The following is a 13811-nucleotide window of genomic DNA, read 5'->3' as shown; positions in this document are numbered from 1 at the left end:
TAGTGTGGCTGCTCACAGTAAGTTGTATTACAGCACTTCACCACCAGGTGGCAGGAGGTAATAGCTTGTGTGTCCATAGCAGTAGGTCACTACAGGGATGGCCCTCAACAGGATACACTGGTGTTTCCCTTGATTTTTCCCAGGGTAATTTTACTGATGCAAGCAAGTTACACTGGGGTAGGACTATATGCTGTGCACCTGCTTTTTGTTTACCACCAGCATGAACATGGAGTATACTAATCTAAATGTGTTGCATACTCACACCCTAAGTAAAGAGTTGGTCCTTCAAGGGTGATCTGCCATGATCTTATTCCTAGGCAACCAGGGGAAGTAATCTCCTCACTGCAAGATGCAGGAGAAGGAAGGGCCATGTTTATTAACCACTTGACTGGTGGCCAATTCATGATTTTTAACATACTCGCATATTTGAAGTGAAGTTTTCCTAGTTGGCAATTCCAGCATGGAGCAGGAACAATCAGGGGAAGATATTCATTAGCCCAAGGGGTCTTGTAGCAATCATGGGGGGTTGGCAAGCAAAAAGGACCTTTCCATAACTAAAAACATTACTAAGTTCAGGGTATTGAATGTCCCCTTGCTTTTATCTAGAATTTCACAACCCCCTGAAGACTGATCACATGAGAGAGCCAGTAGCCCAGTAGCCAACTAAGGCAGTGAAATGGGTAGCTGGCTGGCAAAGAACATATGTGCCCTGAAAACTGCCTACCACAAGGCCTTTCATATATTGCCACTCTGGCTCCCAGGTCTTGCAAGGTCTCTCTGTAAGTCCAACTCTTGGTCAAGTTCTTGATCCACTGCAGACTGGCTCTTTCAATCACAGGCCCTTGTAAGCCAGGGAAACTTGACTCAGGTGTTCTGAATCAAGTTCTGCTGCCACTCACCAGTCATAGAATCATAGAAAATTAGGGTTGGAAGGGACCTTAGGAGGTCATCTAGTCCACCCCCCTGCTCAAAGCAGGACCATCCCCAACTAGATCATTCCAGCCTTTGTCAAGCTGGGACCAAAAAACCTCCAAGGATGGAGATTCCACAACCCGTTCTAGGTAACCCATTCCAGTGCTTCACCACCGTGCTAATGAGAAAGTTTTTCCTAATATCCAACCTAAACTTCCCTTGCTGCAACTTGAGACCATTGCTCCTTGTTCTGTCTTTTATGCATCATCAGCCTCTACACTAGCCTCAGATCTGAAGTGACTTCTATGCATACATATATGTGGATCTGAACACTGCTATCTTGGTCAGTCTCTGTACAAACCTTGGCTTATAAATAAAGCAAAACAAGCCCGTGTGTAGAATTTCACCTGCACAGCACAGAATACCAGGAGGGCAACATATGTTAGCATATCAGTAATGAGGCACATTTATCCTCCTGTCAAATTGCTTCAACTATATCAAAATTCATGTTGAATAAAACCTTCCCTATTTTACTGAGGCCACAAAGCCATTTTTCAAAGCCAAGGCATGATTTCATTTTTCACAAGCTGGCTCATTGGGGAGCAGGGACCCGTGCTTCTGGGCAAACTCACCATCCTCATGGGCATCCAGAGACTTCTCTGAGTAGCCCCATTCTGTCTGGGTCATCAGATCTTCCACGTCATACTTTCTGCTCTGAGGGGAGGTGGGAGAGCTGTCCACAGACTTCCTGCAAAAGGGGCCACATTTGCTTGACTTTAATGTCACTAATAGGGACTAGAATGGGACCAAAAAATCATCAGGATTTGGGACTTTTCCTAGAAATAAGACATAGACTCAGATTTTTAGATGCAACTCAACCCTTAACACTCCCAAAGAGCATCACTAGGGATCCATTGGTATGGGAGAGAGAAGCAAGCCTCTGGGCTTACTACTTTCATTACATCTGTTTCCTAGGGATTTCTCAATGAAGAGCAACCAAATTGTGTGCCTGAAGCCTAACCTCAGTTTGGATAAATGCACTGCTTAGCTCATCTCACACTCCTCTGCTACTTCTGTGAACCATACTGATTGCTTTTGCTCAGCTCCACTGTGCAGTGCCACACTTGCTCTGCATGCCACGTGCACCACAGTCCAGGAGATAGGTTGGTGTAATCTGTGGTGCAGAAGGAGGTATGTGTTCTGGGCCTCAGCATGTCTATCAATCCGTGAGGTTCTACGAATCCTCCTGTCATTCTGCACTTTCTTCTCAACTAAGCTCAACTGGCAAATTGTGAAGTTGTTTTGAATTGCTATTAGGGAGCTGACACAGCTCTTTTTGGGCCATTGCTACATCCCTGTAATGTAGGTAGGTGCTGTTGCACCTCTTACTCTTAAAAGCTAATTTAAAGGTGTTTCACAGTTTTTATCAGTATCCCATTCCATATAAGAAGCAAAGGCAACCAAAACATACATAGGGCCTGATTGGATTTGACTCCAGAAAATCATGGGAGGGATTTCTTTTTTATTGCATTAGTGATTCCATTAGCTTGTTACACATCACTGCCTTTTTATTAGGTGCCTAGGAATTTTAAGAGATTCTTGATGCAGTACACCTGGGAGTAAACACATTAATGGGTGAAGGCCTCACAGGGCATAGGGAATCTAAGCTATTTGTATAACTCCCCAATAACAATAATATCTAGACACCTCACTGTCATTTAACATATCATAAAAAATTAGGGTAGGAAAGGACCTCAGGATGTCATTTAGTCCAACCTCCTGCTCAAAGCAGGACCACCCCCAGACCATCCCAGCCAGGGCTTTGTCTAGCTGGGCCTTAAAAACCTTCAGGGATGGAGATTCCACCATCTCTCTGGGTAACCCGTCCCAATGCTTCACCACCCTCCTAGTCATCTCATCACAGAAGGCAATCAGTCAGGTTGCTGACTGTTCCTGATCACTTTCTTTTCTAAGTGCTTAGAAATGGATTCCTTGAGGACCTGCTTCATGGTTTGTCCAGGGACTGAGGTGAGGCTGACTGGTTTGTCGCTCTGGTTCCTCCTTCTTCCCCTTAAGGATGGACACTATATTTGCCCTTTCCAATCATCCAGGACCTCCCCCAATTATCATGAGTTTTCAAAGATAACAGCCAGTGGTACAGCTGTCACGTCACCCAACTCCCTCAGCACCCTCAGGTGCATTGCATCCAGCCCCATGGGCTTGTACACATCCAGCTTTTCTAAATAGTCCCTAACCTGTTTTTTCATCACTGAGGTCTGCTCACCTTCTTCCAAAACTGTGCTGCCCGCTGCAGTAGTCCGGGAGTTGACCTTGCCTATGAAGATTGGGGTAAAAAGGCATTGAGTACTTCAGCCTTTTTCTCATCATCTGTCACTAGATTTCCCCCTCTCCCCCATTCAGTAAGGGCTCCACACTTTCCCTGTCCCTCCTCTTGTTGCTGACATACTTGTAGAAACCCTTCTTGTTACCCTTCATGTCCCTTTCTAGCTGCAACTCCAAATGTGCTTTGGCCTTCCTGATTTCACTCCTGCATGCCCGAGCAATATTCTTTTACTCTTCCCTAGTCATCTGTCCAAGCGTCCACTTCTTGTAGACTTCCTTTTTGTGTTCTAGCTCTTTGAAGAGTTCCCTGCTAAGCCAGGCTGGTCACCAGCCGTATTTGCTAGTCTTCCTGCACATCCGGGTGGTTTGTTCCTCTGCTCTTTAAAACATTTCTTTAAAATACAGCCAGCTTGCCTGGACTTCTTCCTTCTCAGCCTGGCCTCCCAGGGGATCCTGCCCATCAGCTCCCTGAGGGAGTCAAAATCTGCTTTTCTGAAGTCCAGAGTCCATATTTTGCTGCTCTCCTTTGTTCCTTTTGTCAGGATCCTGAACTTAATCATCTTGTGGTCACTGCTGCCCAGATGCCATCCACTACTACATTCCCCACCAATTCGTCCCTGTTTGTGAGCAGCAGGTCAAGAAGAGCATGGCCCCTAATTGGCCGCTCCAGCACTTGCACCAGGAAGTTGTCTCAAACACTCTCCAAAAACTTCCTGGATTGCCTGCACACTGCTTGTATTGCCCTTCTAGCAGATGTCAGGGTGATTGAAGTCCCCCATGAGAAACAGGGTCTGTGATCTGGAAACTTCCACTAGGCATCTGAAGAAAGCCTCCTCTACCTCATCCTCCTGGTCTGGTGGTCAGACACCCACCATGACATCACCATTGTTGCTCTCCCCTCTAACCAAAACCCAGAGACTTTCAACAGGCTTGTCTCATTTCATATTGGAGCTCTGAGCAATCATACAGCTTTTACATATGGTGCAACTCCTCCTCCTCTCCCCTGCCTGTCCCTCCTGAACAGCTTATACGCATCCATGTCGGTGCTCCAGTCAAGCAAGCTATTCCACCAAGTCTGTTATTCCAATCATGTCATAGTTCCTTGACTCTGTGAGGCCTTCCAATTCTTCCTGCTTGTTTCCCAGGCTCCATGTGTTCGTGTTCAGATACCTCGGGTAACTATCCAATTGTCCTACTTTCTTACTAAGAATAAATAGGCCTCCCCTGTTGTCCCGTCCTTCTTGTGCTTCCTCCAGGTCTCCTGCTTCCCCACTTATCTCAGTGCTTTGGTTTCCATCCCCTGGCAAACCTAATTTAAAGCCCTTCTCATTAGGTTAGCGAGCCTGTCTGCAAAGATGCTCTTCCCTCTCTTCGGCAGGTGGATCCCATCTCTTTCTAGCAATCCTTCTTTATGGAACAACATCCCATAGTTGAAGAAGCTGAATCTGTGCTGCCAGTACCATCTGCGCAGCCATGTGTTGATCTGCAGGATGCATCTGCTCCTGCCTGGGCCCTTCTTCTTGATCATAAGGATTAAGGAGAACGCCACCTGTGCCCCCATCCTCTTCAACCTTGAACCCAGAGCCCTGTAGTCACTTTTGATTTGTTCAGGGTCACCCCTGGCAGTATCATTGACACAGTACTCCAGATGTGGTCTCACCAGTGCTGAATAGAGGGGAAGAATCACTTTCCTTGACCTGTTGGGAACACTTGTACTAATGCATCCCAGTATACCGTTAGCCTTTTTGGCAACAAAGGCACACTGTTGGCACATATTCAACTTACTGTCCTCCGTAACCCCAAGGTCCTTTTCTGCAGAGCTGATACTTGGCCTGTTGGTCCCCAGCCTGTAGCAGTGTATGGTATTATTCTGTCCTAAATGCAGGACTTGGCACTTGTCCTTATTGAACCTTATGAGATTTCTTTTGGTCCAATCCTCCAATATGTCTAGGTCTCTCTGAATCCTAACCCTACCCGCCGTGTATCTACTACTGCCCCCGGCTTGGAGTCATCCACAAACTTGCTGAGGGTGCACTCCATCCCGGCTTTCAGATTGTTGATGAAGATATTGAACAAAACTGGGCCCAGGACCAACCCCTGGGGCATTTTACTTGATACTGTCTGCCAACTAGACATTGAGCCATTGCTCACTACTCTTTGAGCCTGATGATCCAGCGAGTTTTCTATCCACACAGTGCATTCATCTAACCTGTACTTCTTTAACTTGCTGGCAAGAATGGTGTGGGAGATTGTATCAAAAGCCTTGCTAAAGTCAAGGTATATCACATATACTGCTGTCCCTGCATCCACAGAGCCAGCCATTTTATTGTAGAAGGCAATCAGGTTTGTCAGGCATGACTTACCCTTGGTGAATCCATGTTCACTGTTCCTAATCACCTTCTTCTCCTCCAAGTGTTTAGAAATGTAATAATATTTTTCTTATTTTCCCCGGCTATTTACTTGGTCTTGTGAACACCCGTAGGTGTTTTTAGAAGCTGTGTGGCTAATCTCTCCTCAAATCACAATGAAGGCTTTACCCCAGGATAATGTTTTCCCCAATCTTTCAGAAATTTGGGATGAATGCTGCCTCTGCTCTTTGGGGATGCAATTCAAAAGTGCAAGCTGCACACTGTTTGATACCCCATAATGAATATATTTCACTGCCCCTTCATGCAGCTATGCAATAAAGCTCTCTCAATAAAAAGCCTATTATATCCATTTTTTCTGTATTAAATACAGGTCCAGGAGGTAACATCTTTTAGTATTGGAAAAATTACTCAAGTGTTAATAGACAAAGGAACTCTGTCAATGGGTCAGATTTGTCTGTAGTGTCATTTTTAGTACTCCAGAGATGAATTTGGTCCAGTTTATTTGGGCCTTCTGCAGCATCTCTGTTTAATTTCTCTCAGAAAGATTAGATATGTCTAACATTTATATTGGAAGGCCTGAAACAATAGGCCAGCTCCTCAGCTGATGTAAATCAACATAGATCTCCTGAAGCCAGATCAGCAAACAAGGGAGCTAGTTTACCCTGGTTGGGCATTTGGTCTACTGTTTCTCTCACACTATAAAAGCGTTTTGTAAAATAAAAATCACATCACATCTCTCCATGTAGGCAATGTCCAGGGCTGTTGCACAGGATTTATTTTCCTTTAAGAAAGAAACATATTTAAGTCTACACAGGTTGACACTGTCGCTTTTAATATAGCAAGCAATGAGAGTCCCAAAGACAATTACTTAGACAGACATAACTTCCAGATTATTAATAGCACAGATATAGCAGATACTGCCAGATTGTGAATGTTCAAGACATACTGTAAATCTCCAGTTGTTAGGTGTTCACAGTACTAGCCTAGATAGAGTATAAATATCCTGTAACTTGACTGAATTAGATAGAAAAATGTTACCAATTACTCTCCTTACTTCGATTCCTTTGACTTAGAACCAACATGCAGAGTTGATGGAGAATCTGTCTGACATTCTGGAGAGGGAAAAAAAAACTCTTTTAAAACATATTGTCTTTTCCTGTGGAACAGTGGGGCATTTTAGTATTGAATTTTCTTGCAATTTCACTGTTTCGTATTACAGATAAACCTTGCTGTCTTAACAGGGAACATATTCTCATCTGTTTTAATGATACAATAAATTTTAGGTGAAGGGGGAAAAATAAAGCCCCCAAAATGAGTTGTAAAAAAGCTCTTGTAGTCAGAAGACAGACTTTTCAGGAGGAGATGCAAGTATTACAATCAAATTTACTTTGCCTTCCTATTCAGTTCTCATTGTAAGCAGCTTGGATCATATCATGCCCTGCAAACTGTACCATGTGCTAGTGCTAAGATCAAGGCTCTTTTTGGGGATAAAGACATGACAACGTGCTATCAAAATAACTCCACAATCCTAACAACATGCCATGTATACTCCTGCCCAAAGCATGCTAGGTTATGTTAGCTTCAGTGATAGATGCTCTCACAGCAATATGCCATTTTAACTCCCACTGACAGCAAGACATGTGAACTCCTGTCATACACTGCAGGCCACCCTGTGTTTGGGAGATGTGGACAAAAAACAGTCTTTCATGCAGGGAGTTAGACTGGCTACAGATTGGCACAATCCCTTCATTTTTCCTGCACTCAGCAGAAGAGCAGGCTCCTGTGGACATTTCACTTAGTCTACCAGTGCTCAAGTGCATTCATGGCAGCAGGTTCTCAGGGAAGGCACTGAACTGAGAACCAGAGTAGGACTGTGTAAAATATACTGGAAGGGGGCTATGGATAAAAAAGGGGGAAAAAGCCAATCAAAGACCTAAAGAGACAGAGGGGCTGACTGTTATTGGACAGACAGCTGAAAAAAATTGTCCATATAAGTGTCCTGCTAAAATTATGTTGGCCACCTTGTTTTGAAAGAATGGCACAACATTTAAATCCCACTAACCAAAATGCTATTTTTAAGCTCTTGCATGCATGCACATTCCAGTGTGCCAAATTTTATGGGCCAGAGTCACATTCATGCTTGGGTCCCATGACACTACTCTGGCAGTATAAGACTGGGTATTTGGTTGCCAATTTATCTCCACTTTTAAGCTTTTTTTAAAGTGCCAGAGCAGCATAAAGAAGAGGGAGTCTGAAAGTGAAACTGGCTCCAGCTTTTTATAGGAATAGTGCCCGTTATAAAAGAGTTGGTATAGAGCTGTGTACACAGTATACCTACTCAATTTTTCTGCAACATTTATACATGGATGTAGCATTCAAACATTACTAGAGAATGTTCATACCTTTTGTGTATTTGCTTTCAGTGCATATTTTTGCAGGTGAGTTTACTGATGGAAGTTTGAGGAGATGCCAAATTTTAAGCAAACATTGGAAAGTATTCCTGGAAAGTAAGTTCTGAGATTGCAAACGTGAGTATTTGAAACTGAAAACTTTGTGCTGTAGAGGTTGTGAAGAACTTTTCAATTTGTTCTAGAATCAATTTAAGCACTAACGTAACAAGGCTCTGCCAGATGCACCTAGTTTGGTTAACCCAAAGAAAGGTGGCTTTAAATCAAACAGTTTTAAACATGGATGCAGATGCAATAGCTTGTCTACGCTGGTGGGTCAATTGTTTTAGAACCAGATAGAAGTATTTTTGTTGGAAATTTCTGGAGATCAGACAATACTAAGACTTGCTGTCATCCAACCAAGAAACAGAAGCATAGCAGTTGACCAAATTGCAGCATACCATATGATCAAGTTGTCTCAGATCCAGCTGACTCAGTCCAAATTTTAAACATAGACTTCTTCAAGAAACAAACAAGCTATAGTTTGCCAAACTGCATTAAGCAATGTTAAACTGAAAAGACATTGTGAACAACCTAGAGTTTTCCTCACTTATCGAAGTGATTAAGGTAAAAGTCCTCACATGCATTTTGCAGCTACAGATTTTTTTCCCCTAGCTTTAATCTTTTTTTCTGCCTTCTCATTTATTTTTGAACACTGCCCTGAAAACATTTCAGTTTTTGTTCTTGGTGAAAAAAGTCAATTGAGTAGGGAAAAAGTGGATAAAATTACATTTGGAATTTCCCTTTTTTGCCAAATTGTGTGGCGGTAAGAATCTATGTAAATTTTATTGAGTGATGGTGCTCCCTGGGGCCCAGAATGAGGTCCTGCCAAAGCCACGTTTGATTTTCAATGTTAAGTTTGTTCTAAACTGACCCCCTCCTCCCCCAGTCTAAACTAAAGAAAGCCCAAGGTTTTCTTTACAGTCTCTGCATTTTAAATTGCAACTTAAAAAAGACTGTGGCCCAACATTTTAATGTTTTGCTGCATTCAATAGACTAGCATTTGTAGAGGTTTTTCTATGCATTTAATTCTAGTTAGTTGACAGCATCTTTGACCTATTCTGAGGTGAGGGGGGAGGGGGGGGGGAGGCTGGGACTTATTGCCAAGGATGCGGCTCATGTGAGTACGTGCTATAAATGCTTAATTTCTTTGTGGAGAAGAGAGACTTTAAATGGTCCTTTTACATTTTAAAAATAAATCTGCTAGGTGCACAGAGATGCCTACTGTCATTCTAGGGAGATGTGCAAGTCATGTGGTGAAAATGCATAGTGTATTACTTCAAATATAAGATATCCTGGGATTTAAGATGCACTCAGTCACATATGATGACTCCCAATTAAAAAAAATCCACACACACAAACATGAAATAAAGACACATTTATAAGGATCTGCATCTCTACAATGCATGTAAGAACTTTTTATTTTTTAATTTCAACTGAGATGTGGGCCATTTTTAGGAGAAATATTTTATTTTAAGAGCGTGCCTTATACTTGAATAAAGTTGGGATCTGAGAGGAAAGCACTTCCCTCTGGAAGGAACAATGCATGAAGTCCATATAACATAAGCAAACATTTACATTATGGGCTAGACCAGGTGTTGGCAACCCATGGCCCACAGGCCTGTTCCAGCCCAGGAGCTGGGGTTTTGTTGGGAGGAAATGGAGCGATATTCAGCTGCAGGGGCTTTGCCCGTATCAGGCTGCACTGCACCATGGCTGGGCAGCAGGGAGCTTTCCTGTGCAGTGAAGCAGCTGTGTGTTGGCAAGAAGCGGTGGCAGGGAGAAGTGGCAGTAGCAGCCAGGTCTTAGTGCTGGTCTTCCTAGGATCTGAGCTGGACTATTCCAGCCTACTACCACAAGACATTGCAGACCGCTGGGTTAGCCTGTACCTTGAATGCAAGCTCTGCTTTGGTGTCCATGTTACACTTAAAGCCCTGTTAGTTTGTAAGCAGGTGCAGTGTGATACCCCTTCCCCTCTGAGCCTCTTTGGAGGAGGGAACAAGACAATAGTCCTTACCTTGCCTCCACCTTAAGAATTTACATATAGTCAGATGGTCCCCAAAAGCCCCAGGTTGGAATCTAGGCCCTACTGCCATAAACGTGGCTTATGTGAAGCACAGCTCACATGAAGACAAAAGGTCTGGGCATGTCTGTCTTGCTTCTGCCTCACTCCTGAAAGTCCTGCTGGGAATCATGGCCCTGCTGATCCTGCTCCTGTTCCCCACACACCATACTGGGAAACAAGGCGGTGAGGCTGCCCTGAGGGAGTGCCCTGTGGCACTCCTGAGCCCCTAGACCTGGACAAGGTAGAGAGTGGCAGTGGAGAAAGCAGAGGGCACCTTCAGGGCAGCTTCACCACCTCATATCTGGAATTGGGGTATGGGGAATAGGAACAGGTAGGTGGAGTGTGTGTCTCAGTGGTGCTGTCAAGAGCACCACAGAAGCAGTATAGACATATAGTAGCATAACTAAGGGGGAGTGAGGTGATGACTGGGGCATCTGCTGGGGCTGCACCCCATCAAACTTCAAGTGGTGCGAACATAGCAGTTGCTGTCCATCCGGCTGCACTACCAGGTGCATGGCTGCTAGCCAGGGTGCAGAACTGCCCTGGTACATTTCTGTAGTTGTGACCTCTGTCCCACACAGCTCAAAAGCTAGGATACCAGTCCTAGCACAGCACAATGTCTGTTTGACCCTGTTGTGGCATGATTCTGCTTTAGCCTGAACTCTTCCTTAGCTTGTGTTTGTCTGGGATTTTTGAGTTTTTTTCCCCCATTTGTTTCTTAAAAATAATTAGGAAGCGACAAATGACCTGCAATAAAAGATCACTATTAAGGTTGCAAAGTCAAGCACTCTGAAGTTAGGAAAAGCCAGACTTACAGGTTGCCTGTGCAAACTTAATTTGGCTTCCTTGTGCTGTCTGAGGAAGCCTAATTTCCATGTATGACATTATACCGTTTTTTTGTGGAATTCCTGCCTCATTCAGTGTGTGCCTACTTGGTACATCAGGGTTTTCTAGAAGGCTGATGTCTACAGTAACCATGTCTTACTTGTGAATGAAGCAGATGACTATAGGAAGAGAAAGCAGCTTCCTGGTTAAGGCACCTGAATGCTCTCTTGGATAGAGTTACCACATGTCCAGGTTTTCCTGGACACATCCTCTTTTTGGGTCCTCCCATCTCTGTCCGGGAGGTTTTTTTAAAATATCAGCAAATGTCCAGGATGTTGCTGTGCCTCTGCTTTCCTGGTACTTCCCAGCTTGGGGCAGGGGGCAGTGGTGGAAGGTAATTGGGGGCCAGGGCATCAGCGAAGTGTGTGTGTGTGTGTGTGTGTGTAATGTGTTTGTGTATGTGTGTACCTGCCAGTGCTAGGGCTGCAGCAGGGGAAGGGAGTAGGAAGGTTCTTCAGGGGCAGCAGGGAGCTATGTGGCAACAGGGTTGCAGGGGGAAGGGGCAGGGGGCTGCAGGCTGGGAGTGAGGGGCACTGGCAGGGCTGAGAGGGACAGGAGGCTCTGGTTCAGGCCTGAGGGGCACCAGCAGGGCTGGGGTGGCAGGGGGCTATGGGTCAAGAGTGAGGGGTATCAGCAGGGACAGAGGGGTTGTAGGTCGGAAGTGAGAGGCAGCAGCAGGGCTGGGGGTGCTGTGGCTTAGGAGTGAGGGCAGGAGCAGGGCACTGGCATATCACCCAACAATCATATACCCTCCCCCATCCTTCCCCCCACAGGTGTCCTCTTTTTTGAAACTGGAAATATGGTAGCCCTACTCTTGGAAAGCTGGATTCAGTCTCTGTCTCTATCAGAAAATATGTGCCACTGGGCAAGTTACTTAAATTACACTTTCCAAAGACGACCATTAATTGTGTGTGCCTCATTTGCTGGATGCCCAACGTGATACTCAGGGGTCCTGTCATAGGCACAACCTGGGCATAGGGAGTTTGGCTTGGTGTTAGAGGGTCATAACCCAGGAATCCAGAGTTGAGGGTCTAGGCAGGGTTCAGGCTAGGCAAGGGGCAGGCTATGAGCCAGTTTAGGTAGGAACTAAGAACAGGGAGGCAGGCTAGGAAGATGTTCAGGCAGGGACTGCGCAAGGTCCACAGCAGAAGCTAGGCAAAGGACCAGGGGATTCAGAGGCACTGGTTAGGAGATGTTTAGTTACTCCTGATTAGAGGTGAATTACGATTTATTGTGGCCCTGGGAAAACACAAAATTGGAGGCTCCCTGTCCCGCATGGGAGCTGGACTCCAGCAGGGGCAGAGGTTCCTTCCCCTCCTGATGCTGCTGTTATCAAGGACACGGTAGGCCTCCATGCCCCACGAGAGAGGCTGGGTGGACTCAGCTGGGAGGGAAGGGGTGGTACATGTCCATCTCTCCTCCATGCTCCTCATTCCCCCTCCCCTCACCATAGCCAGAGTGGAGCGCAGCGGGGCGAGGGCAGATGTGGGCTTCCCACTGTGGGCTCAGGGCTCTCCCTCCCCACCCCCCAGGCCTCCTGGATGAGCCGCCCACAGCTTCATTAAGCTCCCTGCCTGGGCCCCGGGCTCCTATTCACCACCCTGGCTGGGCAGCACCCCCAGCCTTAGCCCCTGTCCCACTCCCTCCCTCACCATGGGGTCCTTGATCTTCCCACCATGCCCCTCCCCTCCCCCACGCCCCTTCCCCCCATTAGATTTACTTGCAGGAAGCCAGTTGCCTGGCTGTCCTCCTGGCCATATGCAGCCATGCACATGTACAGGGGCAGAGCTCGGGGGGACTTTGGGGGCGCTATAGCCACCCCAAAATTCACCTTTGCCCCTCTATAGCCACCCCTCGCAGCACTGCCATCACCCGCCTCCGCCTGCAGCCCAGAGAGGCATGGAGTGCCCAGCCCAGCCCAGCCCAGCCCTGGCCCTCCCCACATTGCTGATTGGTGGAGGGGCCCAGCTTGTGGCTCACTTCTCATCATCAGGGAAGTGAAAGCTGCGGTTTGAAACTTGGCACCGTTTTTGTCTCCCCCCTGGTCAACAGCAAGCGGAGGGGCCGCTGGGGCCCCTCAGCCAATCAGCAGTGGGGAGATAAAAATGGCACCAAGTTTAAAACTGTGGCTTTCGCTTCCTTGCTGATGAGGAGTGAGCTGCAAGTGGGTCCTCTGATTGGCAGGGGCCCCTGGGCCTAGGCCCCATTGGCCTGTGCATTAATCCATCTGTGCTCCTGATTTACACCAGTCTGAGAGAGGAGAATTTGATTCATAGTTAGGTATTTCTTACTAACAGTTTTAAAGACAAACTATTAAGCATACCCAAGAGAGTATATAATGGGGACTCTAATAAGAGGTGTTTAAAACAGCATGACACCGGTGCTGAAGCAAACCCATGGTGGGCAGGAGAGATGTATTGTAAACTTGATTTTTCTGATTTTAAAGACTACTTTAAAAAATAAATGCAGATGAACAACTCTCCCTCCCTCCAGTATCTGCCTGGCAATGCTAGCTGAACCATCTGAGAAGCAGTGGAACGCTGCTAGAAGGAGAGGATAATGTGAAGAATTATAGTTAGATTTAGATATTTGTATTTTTATTAAGTGTCCATTTAGATACGTCTTTTGTTCAATGTATTATGTTAGCATGTCATTTATCCCTCTGACTGCTGAAGACGGGCATTAGCCACAAATTCCAATCTGGATTTCAAAGGCTCCATAAATTCAGAGGTGTCAGTTTAACTCCTGATATGTATAGGATAGGATTTCCAAAAGCACTCTTCCTCTGCC

At 45.8% G+C, this 13811-nt stretch overlaps 1 protein-coding gene across 1 annotated transcript in view; it reads right to left on the bottom strand.

The window, feature by feature from the left end:
- ERICH6B (glutamate rich 6B) overlaps positions 1-13811 on the bottom strand; it is an 82480-nt gene that overhangs the window by 51781 nt on the left and 16888 nt on the right. The window contains exons 3-4 of the mRNA XM_025214728.1: positions 6679-6736; positions 1545-1660 (exon numbers count right to left, since the gene is read on the bottom strand). Coding sequence (XP_025070513.1) covers positions 1545-1660; positions 6679-6736 — 174 coding nt within the window. The remainder of the gene's footprint in view (positions 1-1544; positions 1661-6678; positions 6737-13811) is intronic.

Source organism: Alligator sinensis, unplaced genomic scaffold (genome assembly GCF_000455745.1).
Source record: "Alligator sinensis unplaced genomic scaffold, ASM45574v1 scaffold1219_1, whole genome shotgun sequence".
In the NCBI taxonomy this organism is placed as follows: Eukaryota; Metazoa; Chordata; order Crocodylia; family Alligatoridae; genus Alligator; species Alligator sinensis.
Note: the sequence above shows the minus strand (reverse complement) of the source record. Positions and strands in the feature narration are given on the sequence as shown.